Source organism: Oreochromis niloticus, linkage group LG5 (assembly GCF_001858045.2).
Source record: "Oreochromis niloticus isolate F11D_XX linkage group LG5, O_niloticus_UMD_NMBU, whole genome shotgun sequence".
In the NCBI taxonomy this organism is placed as follows: Eukaryota; Metazoa; Chordata; class Actinopteri; order Cichliformes; family Cichlidae; genus Oreochromis; species Oreochromis niloticus.
This window is the reverse complement of record NC_031970.2, coordinates 25,823,931-25,842,028: the sequence shown is the minus strand read 5'-3', so window position 1 is coordinate 25,842,028 and position 18,098 is coordinate 25,823,931. Positions and strand designations below refer to the sequence as shown.

Sequence of the window (18,098 nt, the reverse complement as noted above, 5' to 3'; positions counted from 1 at the left end):
CATTCTCAAATACAGCCATGGCAGAAATAACCTTCATTTGTCCAAAGTGTGAGGAGCTTTATGCATTTGCCTCCCATATGAAGGGTCTGTGCTTAAATCCTGGGTAGTATTATTTAGAATTTAAATTTTATTGTTAACTTCACAGGAACATTGTAATTCGTCAAACAAGACAATTCAGAAGTTTTGTCTAACTGTGCAAACTTTAGTGTAGTGTACCATTTGATGCTTGATGAGATTGGCTATGAAAATAATCTCTCTTAGAATACTTTGGCAACATATGAGACAACTGCAACAAACACTCAATTGCTAGTTTATTAAAAAATAACATTTAATACATATTGATACAACACTGTACAGTATAATGTGTGCGCAGGGGAGCAAAGATGTCCCAGAGAAGACTGTGAGTCGGGCTGCTGGTCAGTTGAGAAGATGTGCTGGAGCTTGCTTTTTTTTTTTCATGCTGCATTCATCACATGTAGAGGGACAAATGACGCGAGACAAGGCCAACTGAGCTCTGACACACTCTGGAAAGACCACTCTTTCGTTATGGTTCATTTTTGCATGATACATTGATACAACTTTTTATTTTTGTATTTACTTCACCTTCAAGCAGAGACAAAATTCTATTTACCATAACTGTTTAATGCTTCTCAACTCCCCCCCAGTTATGAATGCAGCATTAATCCTGAGAGGAGAAACTGAAGGGATCAATCAGTGTGAAGAGGAAGGACTTTAATCCATGACAAACCAATCATAACTCTTGAGTGGAGGGAGGCTACTCCAAGAATATTTAAATAATCACTACTGTGAATGAAATCCCTGAAAAACCACAGTTTCTGCTAATACTGCCTGGCCCTGTCATAGTGTCAATTTCTGCATCATCCAGGACTAATGCAATAGTGCATGTCGTTAAAACAAACAAACAAAAAAAAGACATCACAAAATTCCTAAACGTGTAATGAGTCAGAAACAGTGGATTTTATACAGAATGTCACAAAATAGTGGCACACTCTTCTGAATTTATCCTCCTTTTAATCAACATCAAGAAACGAGTAACTTTCAGACATGCGCACAGTATCCTAATGCACCTTGGACACTTTTCTGTAGAAGTGAAACCTCACTAAAGTCAGACCTCGTAACGTGCCACTTTGTGCACAAGTCTGAAATACATACAGTAACATTACTGGATAGACAAACACAAGAATCCCAAAGTGCATGCCTCTTGTGCTCTTTGACAGGTGCTCAGCTCAGCAGACATTCCTTAATGATGTATTCTAGCTGCGTAATACAGAACAGGTAGGGATCTGTCTGATCCTGTGTTAGAGGGTCAGGGCACCTTCATTGCAACACACACAAACACATAGAGACTCTTCTCTTGACAACAAAGACAGAGAGAAATTCACACATTGTTTGCAGGAAATATTGCGTGTGCACGACGGCTCTCTCCATCTCTGTAGTGGAAGCAGGGAGTTATGTGAACAGAAAGGTTTGTGTTTAAATGACATGTGTCATGAGTTTAACAGGCTGATAAGGCAAGCATGCCTGAAAAGGGCTCATGTGAGATAGCAGCATGTAGGTATTTAATGTAACAGCACCAAATTAATAAAAAGAAAGTTAGGTTAGACAACAAGAAAATTGTTGGAGAAATGTTAGATCAGACTCTTCCTTTTATATCAAACACGTCTGCAGTTTACAGGGCTTTTTGGCAATTCTATTATTTTTCTTTTTAAAAAAATGCTACAATTAAAAATAAAAGTATTTTTTTAAAAACGGCAGTGTTTTAGCCAAGTAATACACAGATTTCATTTCCCAAACCATCACCATTAGCTCTGTTTGTTAGCTAATAAAATTCAGATGATTTTATGCATACATTGCTCTTTAGTTTAAGTCATAAAGTGAGAGATTTTAAAACTCCTGTGCGACTTGGAAGTGACCGGCTGCTCATAAGCTGTGACTGTGCTGGACATTCTTGCAGATCTTGATGTGTCTCAGCTTCAAGATGTGTGTGGAAGACTTCTTCATGCTATTTATTTGACTAAAGAAAGGCTAGATATTACAGAAGGTCTAGCTAATAACGCAAATGGTGTCAAATATTTAACAATCAATGACAAGTACAAAAAAAATGTGTTAAACAACAAACTAAACTGGCTAATATAAATTCTATTGATGAACTGAGGATTATTAGGTTAGAAAGGAAAAGTTCTCCAGGATTTGCAGAATTCTTATATCCTGAAAACAATGGAAGAAACAGCTCATCCTAATGGCAGCAATTTGAGCTTTTTATAGAAAAGTTCTTCATGGTTCACACAACAGATTGTATAGCAACACACTTGCATCATTGCCCTGAGAAATAAGTTCCCTCACGGCTATGGGTCTGAAGATGCCTTTTGATTTTGTCAGAGCGGCTGAAGCACTTGCCACACACGGGACAACTGTATGGCTTTTCTCCCGTGTGGATCCTCATGTGCACCTTCAAGTGAGCCATCTGTGTGAAGCCCTTTCCGCAGATCTGACAGCGGAACGGTTTTTCTCCCGTGTGGCTACGCTGGTGTTCTTGAAGTCTGCCTGAGGAGCTGCAGCATTTTCCGCATACTCCACAGCGGTAAGGTTTTTCCCGAGTGTGCACTTGTACGTGCACGTGTAAGTGGCCAATGTGACTAAACGCCTCACCGCAAACTTTGCAACAGAAAGAAGACATGTGGCCTTGTAGGGGGGATTTCTGATGGGGACAGTCTACGGCGTTGGCTCCCTGGTTCCGCATGTGAGAAGCCTGTCCTCTGTTCGCTCCGTTTCCAGCACCCTTAGCACCAACCATCTGTCCGCCATTCTCCACCCCAATAATGTCAATGTTGTTCTCGTTTGAGCAGTTTGGATTGACCGGTGCAAGAGGCTGAGCGCCGTTGTTGGAGGAAGTCGAGCCTCTGTGGCCACCTCCGCTCTCTGCCTTCACATGCCTCGGGGGACCCCGAGATCCAGGATCCCTTTCCCTGTTTTCCACACCCTGATTCTGCGGGACGTTGGATGTGTGGGGGCCATCCTGGGGATATTCATTTCCAACACGAGGAGGAGAGAACATATTCTCCGGTGTGCTGCAAGAACCGTGTCCCCGCAGCTGATCATCCCCTTGGTTGGCCCTCATATCTCTTTTGTCCTTGATCTGAATAGGAATGCGTTCTTCGTGCCCCATGCTGGGACTCCACTCGCGTCGCGGATGCTCACCATCCTCCTCGTCCAACAACGCCATGGACGGACGATCTGAAAAGACAATGGAAGGAAGCTGGTCAGATGAAACCACTAATTGCATTGAAGAAAATATGGTAACAGCCTGTTGATGACATTTGAAATCAAATATTAAAATCCTTTGTTCCTCAACACAAGAACTTGAAGAAATGGTAGATGCATCTTCTTTGTTAACCTTTTTCTGTTCTTTCTTTTTAACATGAAACAGGCAAAGAGTTGAACGTGTGATACTCTTAAGTAAAACTAAAAGAACATGTAAACAGAAATATTTCATTTTAGTTATGCCATGTTAAAAATCTGACGTGGTCACAGCTTACAGTGAGCGGCATGGTGGCATCCTAAACATCTTGTTTTTTTGACCAATAATGACAAGACTACAGCCTAAAGACATACTCAGTAAATAAAGTGTATATAAGTAGTCTAGCCAGAAGGGTAAAGTTAAAGTTTACCACTTTAAAGATACCATCCAAAGTCTGCTGATGGTGACATGCTGGACTTCCTGCCTATATAATTATTACAGATCTTTTAACTGCATATTTTGCCTCAGGGTCACTGAGGTCATTATCCCAACAACTTAATTCAGTGCATTCTCCCCTGAAAAGTAAAGCAAACCAGACTTTGTGGTTATTGCCCAACCCCATGCCCTCTTTTAGCGATAACCACCCTGAACTCACACATGCACCGATAACACAGCCCCCCACTTCCCACTTCCTCTATGGACCACCACTATTTATACCAATTCTATGTGCAATAACTGTATATACATAAACACTATTTATACCAATTCCATGTGCAATAACTCAACTGTACATACATAACACTATTTATTACATATTGTTTACGGTTTGTAAATTGTACATTTTATATATATATACACATCTTCTTCCCTATGTTAATACTGTCCATATGTATATAGCGCTGCAGAACTGTACCCCCCCCCCCCCAACATGTTTACACTGAGTAGGAGATGCTCTGTATCTCATTGTACAGCTGTATAATGACAATAAAGGCATTCTATTCTATTCTATTTTAGACCTGAATTACAAACGAATGTGCATGTAAAGTACTTTGGGTCAACTTTTTTTGTTTTAAATTATTCTATATAGATACACTTGGGCCACATTAAGCCACTACGATCTTAAGTGTGCTGATCCGGTGAAAGTCCCACTTTCTGTCAGTGCAAAAAATAAAAAAATATCTTCACAGAAAAAAGGTGAAAATTCATCCTTATGTCTGTTTCTCTTCATCATAAAGTAATGCTGCTGTAGTAAATGAAAGAAATCTGTCAGCATGACTCTTAAACAGTAAGAAATGCATAGATTTCAAGTAGCTTGTTGCCCCGACTGTGTTATAAAACAGGAGTTTATCAGATAATTGTTTTTTTTCTAATACTTAATTGGTTTGGGATGTTTTATTGTAGTAAAACCTGTGTAACTTTTAAAAACAATTCCAGTTAAAACTCAGAAATTTATGCCCTTCTTAACATTTTCCAAAGCCATTCATTAGGCCAAACTGGAGTCTTTGCCTGGTCCATTCGGGCACCCCGGGCCTTATGTTTAACACCCCTGACTTTAAAGTGATGTATTATTATAAATTACAGTGGGTTTAACAGGAATTTGGTACTTTAGATTCATGCGTCATGCAAACAACAGTATCTACATTTAAAATAATTAAATGGCATCTTTGCCAGCACTTTGGAACCCGAGTGAATTATGGGTGTTTGTGAATGAGGGGTTTAAGACTGGGGTAAACAAACACTGCTGACACATCACTTGTATGGTGGGGTTTTTTTGTTCTTCCTTCTCCAGCATGTGTGACTGTCAGATAACGTATGCGTCTGTAAAACAAGTTTATCAGTATACACACAAGGATCCAGATACAGCTCAATGCTAGGCACTAGGCTAGTAGACTAGCAGGCTAGCTAACGAACAAAGGTTGCTATCGCGCTAGCCCCTACACAACAACAGCACCAGCAGCTAACATCAACTAGCTTGTCAGCGACCAAACTGGACTTGCTTGGAAGTGGGTCGAAATTATTCTTATGCCGCTGCTTTTCATCATTGGCGTATGCGCCCTGAGCGTCGCTGTTTCAGTTCCTCTGCCTACCAATCCCCGCTTCCCCGCATACACTCGGGTAATAGTGCAGAAAGAGAATCCAGTGCACCGTTAGCTTAGAGTGGAGCTAACCTGGCCATATTTCAATCCCAGCGTCTCGCAGCCTGCGTCTCAGATGGTCGTTCTCCCGCTCCCTGATCGCTATCTCCTCCTGGTACTCCAAAATTGTGTCCTCGACAGATTTGTAAATCTCCTGCGCAGCAAGCATGAGACGCTCAGTCAAAAAGACGTTTAAAAATTGCAGTTTGGTCATTTTTGTGTGGGGCTGCACGGAGCTCCTGCCACCATCTAAAACGGACCAAAAAAAAAGATGCTCGACCCCGTCACGTGACCCCCAACTACTTTCTTCTGTCTTCTTACCCCCAGGGATTTTCTTCTACTGATTTTTGTTTTTCGTTATTTTTCCAGTGCTTTGACCGGCAGTTTTGGGGTTGTTTCTCTCATGGTTGTTTCAGTCTTATTGTGCAGAATGTTTTCAATTTCTTTTATTCGTTTCAAATTCATTGTTTTTTACATGTAATTCCAACACTTATCCGTTTCTGGTGATATAAAATTTTGCACTCATGAGCCAGCAAGGATAAGAACACAAAAATAAGGAATAAAAATAATATTTGTTGTATTATTTTATTTATTTATTTATTTATTACAAATTATCAAGTGTACATAAGATTTGTTGCAAGAGTTGTTGAAAGTGAGAAAAGAGGTGATGAACAGTGAGCATCGGCAAGCCTTCACAGAGCTCTACAGATGTGATGTTTGTTTTGAGGGTGTTGATGGAGAAGCACAGAGTAAGTCATAAGGAGCTGCACTGTGCCTTTGTGGGTCTAAAGAAAGAATATGATAGGGTGCAAAGAGAGGAACTGTGATACTGCAGGATAAAGTTAGGCATGGCAGAGAAGTATGTGAGGGTGGTGCAGGACATGTATGAGGACACCGCGGTGAGCTGTGGGGTAGGAGTGACAAATGGGTTCAAGGTGGAGGTGAGATTACATCTGGGATTGGGTCAGAGCACTGGTTGACAGATGAGGGCAGACAGGAGTGTCTGTGGGCTGTGATGTTTGCAGATAACATTTTGATCTATAGTGAGAGTAGGGAGCAGGTGGAAGAGAGCCTGGGGATGTGGAGGTATATTCTGGAGAGAAAAGGAATGAAAGTAAGTCAAAGCAAAACAGTGCAGAAATGTGTGAAAGAGAAGGAAGATGGGTATAGTGAAGCTGATAAGAGCAAAGGTAGTGAAAGTGGGTGAGTTTGAATAGCTGGAGTAGACCATCCAAAACAATGGATAGTGCACAAGAGAGGTGAAGAAGAAAATTCAAGCAGGGTGCAGTAACTGGAGACAAGTGTCAGGAGAGATTTGTGACAGAAGCATAACAGCAGGAGTGAAAAGGAAGGTTTACAAGATGTTAGTCAGACCTGGTATGATATACAGTGGGGAGACAGTGCCACTGACCAAAAGACAGGAGGACGATCTGTAGGTGGCAGAACTGAAGATGTTAGGATTTTCTTTGGGATGGACCAGGATGGGTGAGATTAGAAATAAGTACATCAGAGGGACATCTCAGGTACAACGCTTAGGAGATAAAGTTAGAGAACAAGACCCCTGAACACTCAGTGACTGGACTGACACACACACATACCTTCATACACGTCACTACCTCAAGCACTTATCTGCACAATCTCATATAGACACACACACACACACTCACACCTTGATACATCAAGGTACTTTTTGCACAATGCTCAGTCTTTTGCACAACCAACTGTCATTGTTGCACTTTTCTATCGCACTGTTGTGTCTGTGCTGTCTTGTGTTTGTATCGTTCTGTTCTTTCTGGTGTTTCACTGTGTTTAGTTTTGATTTTTTGCTATTTTTGCACAATCGTACTTTATGTAGTCCTGTGTTGATTGTCTGCTATATGTTATATGTAGCGTCATGGTCTTGGAGGATTGTTGTCCCACTTCACTGTGTACTGTACCACTTCACGTGGTTGAAATGACAATAAAGTCACTTGACTTGACTTGACTTAAAGACTGAGATATTTGAGCATGTGCAGAGGAGGGAAGGTGGATCCACTGGACACAAGATGTTGAATATGGAGCTGCCACAGAGGAGGAAAAAAGGAAGACCACAGAGGAGAATCATGGATGTAGTGAAGGAGGACACGGTTGGAGCTACAGAGGAGACTGGGGCAGATGATCCGCTGTGGCGCCCCCTAAAGGAATCAGATGAAAGAGGAAGAAGATTGTAACTAAACCCTCCTGACCCGCAGGTGGCGACATCCCAACTACACGCTGAAAGAACCGGAAATGGCATAACATCTAACTTGTGCCGTTTCCCACGTGTGAGAGCATTTCAGTCACATTGGTACGTCTGCGGCACCATCATGAAACGACCAAGTAAGTAAATAACGTTGTTACAGTAATACTTCATTAGAAATAAAGTAGAATAATTATACAGGGCTTTATTGGTCAGTTAATCACGCGGTTAACAGGCTAGCGCCTGTCATTGGTGGCTGGTAAACCTGTTCAGTCTGCTTTATCTCCGCTTCCAGCTAACAACCACTAACTGTTTTATTCTTTTCTGTCGTCTTCAGAGTTAAAGAAGGCAAGCAAGCGGCTCTCATGTGCCAAACGTTATAAAATACAGAAGAAGGTAAGCGCCTTAACTTTGACACTAACTTCTAGCAGGACGTTTGAATAAATGTTTCCCACAGGAGGCCCATGTGGACCAGACTCTACCGCTTTTTTTTTTTTTATCGGATTTTTGTGTCCCCATGAAACTGAGTTACCCAGTGTTGTCCTTTATTTAGGTCCGGGAGCACAACAGAAAGCTAAGGAAAGAGGCAAAGAAGAAAGGAGTGAGCAAACGAGTGAAGAAGGATATCGGAGTGCCCAACAGTGCGCCTTTCAAAGAGGAGATCCTCAGAGAGGCAGAACAGAGGAGGCTACAGGTTAGCAGTCAAATGGCTTTTCTTGCGCACATCATCACAGGAGCATGTTGAAGGTTAATGCACAGTCCTGATCTACCTATGAAAACGTCTGGACTTTGATAATCATGACATTCATGTGCAGTATGTCTCTTGTGTTGGTAAAGTGTAAGAGTCTTTCAATGAATCTGTCTCATAGATCGAGGAAGAAAAAGAAAAGAGGAGGCAAGCTAAAAAGGAGCAGCGAGCCGAGAAGAGGAAAAAGGAGAAGGAGGCTGCGAGTAAAGAAGCAGAACCCACGGCGAAGAAGGCTCGCAAGGTAAAAAGGCCATCGCTAAGATCTTATGTGTATTCAACTTTTAAGCTCTTCTCTGCTGACCTTGTCTTGTTTAAATAGGACGACAGTGGAACTCAGTCAGAGAAAAAGCCTGCCCCAGACAGGAGCTCAAAACACTTCCTTTGTGCTGAATTAAACAAGGTAAAGCTACCTGCTCCCAGGTGTGGTCTTACCATGGAGAATAATAGCTCTTAACACTCAAGGGATCTCCTCTGTTTCAGGTAATCGATGCATCTGATGTAGTAATAGAAGTCCTCGACGCTCGTGATCCACTGGGGTGCAGGTGTCCACAGCTCGAGGAGGCTGTGCTGCAGAGAGGAGGCACCAAGAAATTACTTTTGGTTTTAAACAAAATAGGTAAATTGACTTGGGATCCTGTCTCATGGCTCACGTACAGTTTAAACCCTGATGTGTTTGTGTGAATTTTATTGGATTAAACTGGTTTTTGGCTTTGTCTGTTGCAGACCTGGTGCCAAAAGAGAATGTGGAAAGGTGGATCCAGTGTTTGCAACAGGAGTTTCCTGTTGTGGCATTTAAAGCATCGACACAGCTGCGGGATGGAGTTGTGGTAGGTGGTGCATTTTATTCTCCACACTTTAAAAACATAATCTGAAGACTTTGCCACTCAGATTTCGCCACAGCAGCTGGCATTTCCGTAAGTTTGATTTATTTAGTTAGTTAGTTTTTACGCTGGATGCGTGGCACAACCCTGAGTAGATTTCTGTCTCCGCCTGTTATTCACCAGTGGCTAGTGTGAGTTCTGTGGTTACTAAGAAATGTTAGAAATTAGGGTGTTTGTTTTTTGGGGTTTTTTTTAATGATGTGGAGGACTGAGAAGGTTGAACAGCTGCTTCTGTGCTGTTATAACTGGTTATAGCCTCCAAGAGTAGTAAACAAACCACATAATTAATTCAGCCTGTTCTACGCAGAGCTGATATGTGTGTTTGTGGATCATTTTTAAAAATCTCTATGCATGCAGACACGAGGTATTCATTTTTACAAAAGACCAATCTTCAGCCACTTTAACTGTTCATGATATCTCGCTTTCTGTCTTCATCAGAAAGCCAAAAAGCGCAGGATAGTGGCCTCTAATGAAGTGCTGGACAGATCCAGAGGAGCAGCCTGCTTTGGAAACTGTTGTCTTGCAGAGCTGCTCATAGGCTACGCTGATAAAACGCAGAATGAAGGTTCACTCAGAGTCGGCGTAGTCGGTAAGCGCAGCGTTAGCTGCCCCTTTTTTCTTTTTCTTTTCTTTTTTTTTTGCCATCAATGTCCTTGATGGATGTTTCATTCACTGTCCGTTGTTCAGGGTACTGAATCTTTTGCACACTACCTTTTACCTTCAGGCTTTCCTAATGTTGGGAAGAGCAGCATCATCAACAGTATAAAGGGGTCCCTAGCATGCAATGTTGGCATCAAGAGAGGCACCACCAAGTAAGTGGCAATCTTTAAAAATCCAGTCTCTAAGTAGAACTCTTCTGTATCACTGCTTGCAATCATTCTGTTTAGTTTGCTTTAAAAGTTGTAATTTAAGTGAATATTGGTGGTGAATACGTTTCTCTGACCCTCACTTGTTTAGCATCATCATTTTTTTCCTCTCTACAATTCACCAGAATGATGCAAGAGGTGCACATCGCAAAGAATGTGAAGCTAATTGACGGCCCAGGAGTCGTGGCATCGCCATCCAACCCTCCGGCCTCGATGGCTCTGAGGAGCCTGCAGGTGGAGGAGGGCGGTGAGAGCGTGCTGGAGGCCGTCAGGAATCTTCTTAAGCAGTGTGATAAGACCCAGGTACGAAGAGTTTCTCTCACAGGAGGTGTTAACCATTATAAATTCGGTCGTTGTAAATTACACATTTTTAATAAACTAAGGTTATTTGTTCTGATTGTTCCAGATCATGCTTCAGTATAACGTCCCAGACTTCAGAAATTCTCTGGAGTTTCTGACCCTTTTCGCCAAAAAGCGTGGTTTTTTGCAGAAGGGCGGCGTTCCCAACACAGAGCAGGCAGCCACCACGTTCCTTGCAGATTGGACAGGGTGAGTGTGTGCGCTTTTATGGAGTCTTGGGAAGGTGGGCAGCTGCAGTGCATGACTGGAAATGAGGACAAAATGCAGTTCTGGATTTCATCATGAAGACTTCTAATCCAACTCTGATCCAGATACTGTGCTGTACTGAGCTGTAAATATGCTGATTGGCTAATTGCTCAGTGCTTTTGAATTAAAACAATCCTTCTTCTCTGACTTGATGTCTCCTCAGAGCCAAACTGAGCTACCACTGTAAGGCACCAGAAAACCACAGCCTTCCTGCCTACCTGTCTGATGCCGTGGTCACTGAAATGAAGAACGGCTGGAATCTAAACAAAATAAAAACAGGAAACAAGGAAACTCTGAAAGGTATTAATGTGAAATTTTGTAGCAGAAGTTTTTTTTTTTTTTTCCCCCTCTCTCATTGTTTAATTCAAGACAAACACTAGATACCAGTACTTCTGTATGTTTTCCATTTATGCCATTTTTGTGACGTCACCAAAAAATTAGACGGTACACTATTATAGAGGTAAATGGTTCTTGGCCACTTTACTAGTTACACCTTGTTAGTACTGGGTATGATCCTCTTTTGCCTTCAGAAGTGCCTTAATTACTTGTGGCATAAATTCTGTGAAGTGCTGGAAATATTCCTCTGGTTTTGGTCGATACTGAAATCCCAAAGGCAATCTGTTCTTTTGAGGTCATGATTTAGTACAGTGAACTCTTGTCATGCCCAAGAAGCAGGTTTAAGATGATTATTGAGCTTTGTGACATGGTGCCTTATACTGCTGGAAAAGGATGGACATGGTCAGCAACAATAAACAACATAAATAATAAGCAAATGATGCTCAGTTGGTATTAAGGGGCCCAAAATGTGAAATACTGGATACTCCAGTCCTTCTGACACAACTACCATACATATTTGAAGTCATAAAATCATCTTCCTTTCCCATCTGATACTGTTTTTTTGAAATTCAGGGATTGGTTGATTAAATCTAGAAGTGAAAGTTGAAAGTGCAGGAAGTAGTTAAGGTTAATATTAATGTTCTATTCGTGCGAGGTAAAGAATTGCAGTTTGGCCTTTTGAGGCCTCAAGTGGGCTTTTCAGCTCAGCACTTGTGAATGTATTACAGTGTATTCATTTTTTAATCTTGTTGAAAACATTTCCTTTTGCAGCTGTTAGATTTCCAAACCAGGCCAGCAGTATAGGCTTCACCTCTAAAGGGCCAACTTCAGGTTTGCTGAGTGTCTCCGACATCCCTGAAGGAAAGCCTGGAGCTGCAGCCACAGAGGAAGAAGCAGAGCAGAACGATGAAAGCAGTGAGGTAATTACAGATGGGAAACCCATCAGACAATAGAGCTGCTTAAAATGTTAATGATGGTCCACTCTTCTGGAAATGAGGACAAAAATGCAAGTCTTGAATTGTTCATGAAGACTTCTAATCCAACTCTGATCCTGATGACTGGAACCTTTTTTTTTCTCTTAATAAAACACCTCTGTATATTTTTGAGCTTGTTGAGTCTAAATAACTGAAACATCCGCTCTTCTTACAGACTGAACAAACCACGGAGGACTCGAATACAACGGAGAAAGCTGAGAAACTACAGAAAAAGACAATCAAAAGTAAATGTTTTGAAAAAGATTTACTTACTAGAATATGGTCCCATCAAGACGGCTACTTAACATCTCCTGCTTTCTTATTGCAGAAAAAAAAGGAAACGTGCGTTTTCAGTCTGTCCCCATTGACATCAGCCTCTCAACAGCTATCACAGACGACACCTATGACTTCAACACCGATTTTCAATGATTTAACCTTCACGGTGAGTGGGTGCCTGCAGCCTGGTGGACATTCAGACTTTGGATTCATCAGCATGCATGAAAATGACGATATAAAGTCACTTGGGTGCCTTCACTTGTCCTGCTAATGGACTGATTTCAGAGCACAGCTGGGTTAAACCCAGCGTACTGTGGGATTAATCCTAAAGTTTTCAACTGATAAAAATATGTCGGTTTGTTTTCTTGGAATAACCACTGACCAAGAAATGGACTTTATTGCATGGCATGCATCTGTATATATCTGATTCTTTACAAGGTCTTTGTAATATCTTGTATTGCAGTGTAAATAGACATCTTACTACCAAGGTAATAAACCTGAAAAGAAACAATCTGTTGCTTCCTGCTGTGTTTTTTCCAAATCAATATTCATATTCAAAAAAATGTTAATATGAAAAACCAGACCCTACAGTAACACCAGAGAAAACCTTAACAATTAGACAGCCCCTATGAGCAAACATTTGGTGACAGTGGGAAAGAAACTCCCTTTTAACAGGATGAACCCTCCACCAGAACCAGGTTCAGGGAGGGACATCCATCTCCCACAGCCCAATGGGAAACAGCCTAATTTTAAAGGTATTAACTACAGTGTCTTTGTTTTGTTGTCCATCCCTATTAGGAAAATGAGAGCCAGCACATGTAGAGGTGACCAAAGATACCAGAATCTTCACTGTACACAAAAATAAAAGCAATGGTATGATCACGAAAAACTGGACTTTACAATATTTATCAACTTTCTGCAAATTCCTCAGACATATGTTTGAAAAGTGTAAAAGTGCAGCAATTTCTGATTCATAAATGGCAAATGCTGGTTTTGGGAAATCAAATTAAATTCTGGATTTAAGCCTGATATTTGGCACACTGTAACAAAAGGTACCGAATTTAGAAGAAGATGCAATTTTAAAAACACTTAGCAGATATTGGACAAATAAAAAGAATGACAAGAGTTTAATAAACATGTAACCTTTATTTCATATACAAAAAAAGACATTTACATCAGTAAGGGGACTTTAAACAGGTAGTAAAGGAAAATGCTGATAATGAAGCACTAAAGTAGGAGAGGTTTGTGCAAAGCTGTTCTGTTCCTGCAGAGGTGCAGTGTGCTTAGTGGTTTGTGTAAAAAAAAAAACAAAAAACAAAACAACACCAATGTTTTTTTTGTTAAATATGAAAGCGTGACAGGTAGTGTTTATTATGGTAAAGTAACATGTACCATTAGTTTGACTGCAGTTAACATGTAGAGGAATTATACAAGACTTAAAAAGACCACTCTCATCCCAAAACATCAATCTAATCTAATGTGCAATTAAATATAATCAAATTAGTTTTCCACAGGAAGTACTGCACTGAGATACCGACATGAGGAATTTGCATGGCTAATGATTATAATTCAGACTAAGCTGATCAGAGAGAAGCAAGAATGAGCTGTGGCTGTGACTCGCTCTAACGACAGCTCAGATAATTGAGTCGTTTAATATACACATTAAGTAAATAAATCCTTATTTAGCTGCTAAACACACCTACTTAAAAGCCATTTACTTTGACAAGGATGGTTTATGTTCTACCAGAAGGTCTTGGCACACTAGCTCTGTGGCTTACAGCTGAGTGGGAGTAAAACAGTATTTGAAACCATCTACTTTTAGTTTAACAAAATATTTCTAAAACAATGCAATTCAAAGCCATCAACAATATACCCTGGATATAGAAAAAAATCTCTGTTCAATGGAAAATGAGAATAGGCAGGTCCACATTCGGAGAACGATGGAACTCAAACACATGACATTTGCATAGTTCCTGAGATATGAACGAGTTTTCCTGCTGCTACGAACCCGATCTGAAGGTTCAAGGAGCCCATTTTTCAGTCTAGCTGTCCCCCGCGTGTCTTCGCACAGGACGAAATTTTCCTGTGGGGTCGGGAATGAACCACTTGTCCCACACATCAGCAAAGGAGGATCCTCGCCCCCAGGGCTTATAGTGTCCGTTCCAATGCAGGAGTTTGGCAGCTTTCACAAACTGGGAAGAATAGCGGCTTCCAGCACCCGTTACACCTGAAAAATTAACAGAATTGTTTCTTATATTTAGCATATTCAACACTGAAAGCACAAAATATGACCCATTATTGTAAGTAGAGAAACATTTTTTATCACCAAAACAGGACCATCCTGTATGATCATCAAACATGTGACCTGAATACTTTTATCCTTCAGAGTTTTTGCACAATTAAAAGTCACTTAATGACATCAAAAAGGTTGCTGTAGGACTAGTCTGACACTGACAATTTGCCCCTTTGCAGAGACATTTAACCACACTTGCATGTATTAGTTAAAAGTGAAGACAAGGCTAGGATGTGGCTGTTTTAAGTCAGTTACAGCAAAATACTCAAACTAATGAACAGCCCGCCATATATGTGTCTTGACTGTTTTGGTGTGATTTCCACCATTTTAAATATATCAGATGTAGAAATCTCTGCTTTTTCTTGAACATAATGGAAGTGTCCTATTATGTGGTGGTCAACATGGAAAAACAAAACAAAATTCATGCTTTCTTCTGAAGAGCGAAACAGTTGATGGGCGAAGTCAGATAAAAGAGTAAAAGAATAGTTCTTACATTTAATTGATCACAAGATTTTTTGTTTAATTTTTTTTTTTTTCAAGAAAGCATGTTGTAATTTGTGAGGAGACGCGTCGCTACTGACTTTCATTACGGCACTGTAAGCTCCACAAGCTGACTGCCATTTAGATCCATTATATTCTAAAGAAGGCAGAGAAATCTACAACTGGGCATCATGAAAAAAATTACCTATTTAAATGATTTACCCCCAAGTAATTTACATAGTATTCATCTGGCCTTACAGACCACATAAATAATTAGATTCTGAGGCTAATTGTGTCTTTAAAAGCTTGTCAAGCAGCCTGTATCTTGTGGATATATCTGCTATCTCCACGATGGTCTTGCTCTTGAATCAGCAGCATTAATGTTGGTCAAAGTTCAACGCTGCAGTGAACAAGAACACTGTTGTGATGTCATAGTTTTGTGACATGGAAAAAACAAACCTGCTGATGTCCACTCATGAAAAAAAGTTTTTAAAAAAAGGTTTGTAGTTAGATTTGAGGGTTAGAATGTGAACGTGGTTAAGGTTAGGGTAACAAGCTATAGTTATGGTTATGGGGTTAAGGTTTTGTTTGTGGTGTTTCCACTTCACAAACTATGATATCGTAATAATGTGATTGTTGGAAAATCCACTTGTGGTTTGTTTGTTTTTAAAATTATGAATCAACCAGAACTTACCAAGGTGTCTCACGTGCCACATGGGGTCAATGCTAGAGTGGCGTTTGTAAAAAACAATTAGGAGTGGAGGAGTGGTAATGCTTTCTGCGAGGGTTTTACCGTATAGATCCTCCCTGAGAAAAGGAAAACATCATGGTTTTAAAACAAGCAAAGAGATTCACTGGATTAAATTTCGAGGTACATGTACATGTACAATGACAATAAATAACCCTATTCTAAATTCATGTTTTGTAACTAACAGTAGGATTTTTTTCATTTGTTTAAAGTCCATTCATTATTGCGCCTGTCTGAGTCACTTACTGTGTGTTGAGCTCCATCCAGTGCTCCAGCTGCTGGGTGATGTTTTGGTTCTTCCATTCAGTCAGGTTGGCAATGAAGACCCCGGGATTGAAAGAGCAAGTGGTGGCTCTCATCCCCAGCTTCTTAATAGCTTCCTTCTTGAAATCCAAGAAGCCAATGTAATTATTCTGTTAACAAAGATTTGTCATCTAATTAAGTATCAAAGTGTATGATATTTTTAACTTTTTGTTTTACTCTGAAAAGTTCTTGTGGGTCATGCCCACCTGATTTCCCGCCCCACGAACAATGCCTTTGGCAGATGCCGAGTCACAGTCATCAGAGAAGGCTGCAGCATGTCCCGGTTTGAGGTTGGTTTCATAGAGCTCCTGAATGTTACCTGAGAGCCAACAGAAAAGAATTTACTGATCTTAAAAAAACAAAAAAAACAAAAAACAAAACAAAGGGCCTCATTACATAACCAAATCTCTTCATTTCTGGAGATTTCTCACCTTGTACGATGACATCATCATCCAAATAGATAGCTTTCTCTGCTTCAGGAATGTAAGCAGGAAGATAAAACCTGGCAAAAGTCAGCTGAAAAAAAGACCGTTAAAACAAATTTCAGCCAGTGGATGAACGCAGGTAAACAACCTGTGTATGCCTGCAGTTGTCTTACTGGTTTTGCAGCCTCCGGGGTCTGAGGATCCTTAGATATCTTCCCATTAAGTAACTCAGGCTTAAAAATTACTATCTTATATTTGACACTGTTTAGTCTAGTGTTACTCAGCCATGCTCTGTAAAATAAAGAAAAGGACAGGTTAAATATGAAAAAGTTCACAAACTCCCGCCTTTCCGGACCTAACGAGAGAGACGTGCTGAAACATCTTACTTTAAGTGAGCGACGGTTTCATTCAAGGTCACGATGGTGAAGACAACATTGGCTTTGCTGTTCCTGTAGACACTGTTCACGGCAGCAACAACAGCACCAAGTCTGTCCTCAGCAGCGGTGATGAGAACAGGAATCTCCTCACCCGTCCTTGCCGAATTCAAGTCTGGAGACAGTTCAGACTCAAAGGGAAGAATCACCCCTTCATCTGCACATAAAGGCACATTTAAAAATGCATTACACCAACTTTTTGTATAGCTTTAATTAAATTCACCTAACTGCTCCACACAAGAGAGATATTTTGAAGGCAGAAAAAAACCCAGTGTACCCAAACTACAGTGAAGACTCGACACAGAGATAATGACCATACCTGGCTTTTCTGTGTGTAAAAAGTCACTGAGATTGAGGAGATTTCGCTGGACTATGATGAGGAAGGCAACAGCCAGCAGCACAAGAATGATCACGTTAACTGAAAGACAAAGTAAGTATATATTTCTCTCATTATTACTCTGCAAGTTTTCTATTTCTGCTTTTCACTCACTCTGCAGAACTAGTTACAGCCAAGGTGCAAATGATCCAAACTGGCCCACCTCTCTTTAGTGCCATAGTAATGATCTCATCCGTCCCTCCAGCACGTGAAAGGAAAAGAAAACAAACCAAATAATAAAAATGTTAAAACATAAACATCAGAGCTGGCTTAAGCGTAGAAGGCGCAGGATCATCTGGCAGTTAATGAGGACTGCTGCTGTACCGCTGCGTGGCAGAAACCGCATAAACACGAGAAACCACCCGCAAACTAGCGGACATTGGCGTCCGCTTTTTGTACGTTAAAAACAAATAAACAAACAAAATTCGCGCAATTTTTGCAGAGTTTTAAGAAGAATTCACTTTGGAGCCAAACTGCCAACTCAACATTAACAAATTCACCCCATCCACACCTTCGCGTAGTAAGAGGTGTCTAAGATGTGCCTGACTGAAAAACTATACCTTGTCGTTTTACGAACACAAACTTGTGAAGAGCTACACCGTTATATACATATATGTTTAATCTTTAAACCGTGTAAGCTAAAACGTGTGTAATATATAAAATAAGGGAGCTACATATTTTGACTGGCACTTCTGTGGCCAGTCATATGCTTCCACAAACACTAAACCCAAATTTGACTG

General features: G+C 40.6%; 3 protein-coding genes and 1 non-coding gene across 4 annotated transcripts; 2 read left to right on the top strand and 2 right to left on the bottom strand.

Moving 5' to 3' along the window:
* Positions 1-298: 298 nt before the first annotated feature.
* On the bottom strand, positions 299-5,700 carry LOC102076585 (zinc finger and SCAN domain-containing protein 22). The gene is made up of 2 exons (XM_005469330.3): positions 5,428-5,700; positions 299-3,255 (listed from the first exon to the last, which is right to left on the bottom strand). The coding sequence occupies exons 1-2, from the start codon at positions 5,606-5,608 to the stop codon at positions 2,336-2,338; spliced, it is 1,101 nt and encodes a 366-aa protein (XP_005469387.1). The 5' UTR covers positions 5,609-5,700; the 3' UTR covers positions 299-2,335.
* Positions 5,701-7,598: 1,898 nt separating this feature from the next.
* On the top strand, positions 7,599-12,810 carry gnl3 (G protein nucleolar 3). Its single transcript, XM_005469331.4, has 15 exons — positions 7,599-7,752; positions 7,950-8,008; positions 8,166-8,306; positions 8,482-8,601; positions 8,680-8,760; positions 8,841-8,976; positions 9,084-9,187; positions 9,680-9,830; positions 9,966-10,053; positions 10,233-10,410; positions 10,514-10,656; positions 10,877-11,013; positions 11,821-11,969; positions 12,199-12,268; positions 12,352-12,810. The coding sequence occupies exons 1-15, from the start codon at positions 7,740-7,742 to the stop codon at positions 12,450-12,452; spliced, it is 1,671 nt and encodes a 556-aa protein (XP_005469388.1). The 5' UTR covers positions 7,599-7,739; the 3' UTR covers positions 12,453-12,810.
* LOC112847018 (small nucleolar RNA SNORA47) lies at positions 9,443-9,526 on the top strand. The gene has a single exon (XR_003220291.1). It is a non-coding gene; the product is annotated as a small nucleolar RNA SNORA47 (small nucleolar RNA).
* Positions 12,811-13,425: 615 nt separating the features above from the next.
* glt8d1 (glycosyltransferase 8 domain containing 1) lies at positions 13,426-18,021 on the bottom strand. Its single transcript, XM_003441378.5, has 9 exons — positions 17,522-18,021; positions 17,302-17,400; positions 16,935-17,139; positions 16,722-16,839; positions 16,555-16,639; positions 16,330-16,442; positions 16,067-16,233; positions 15,767-15,879; positions 13,426-14,526 (listed from the first exon to the last, which is right to left on the bottom strand). Exons 1-9 carry the CDS (start codon positions 17,535-17,537, stop codon positions 14,342-14,344), a joined length of 1,101 nt encoding a protein of 366 aa, XP_003441426.1. The 5' UTR covers positions 17,538-18,021; the 3' UTR covers positions 13,426-14,341.
* Positions 18,022-18,098: the final 77 nt, after the last annotated feature.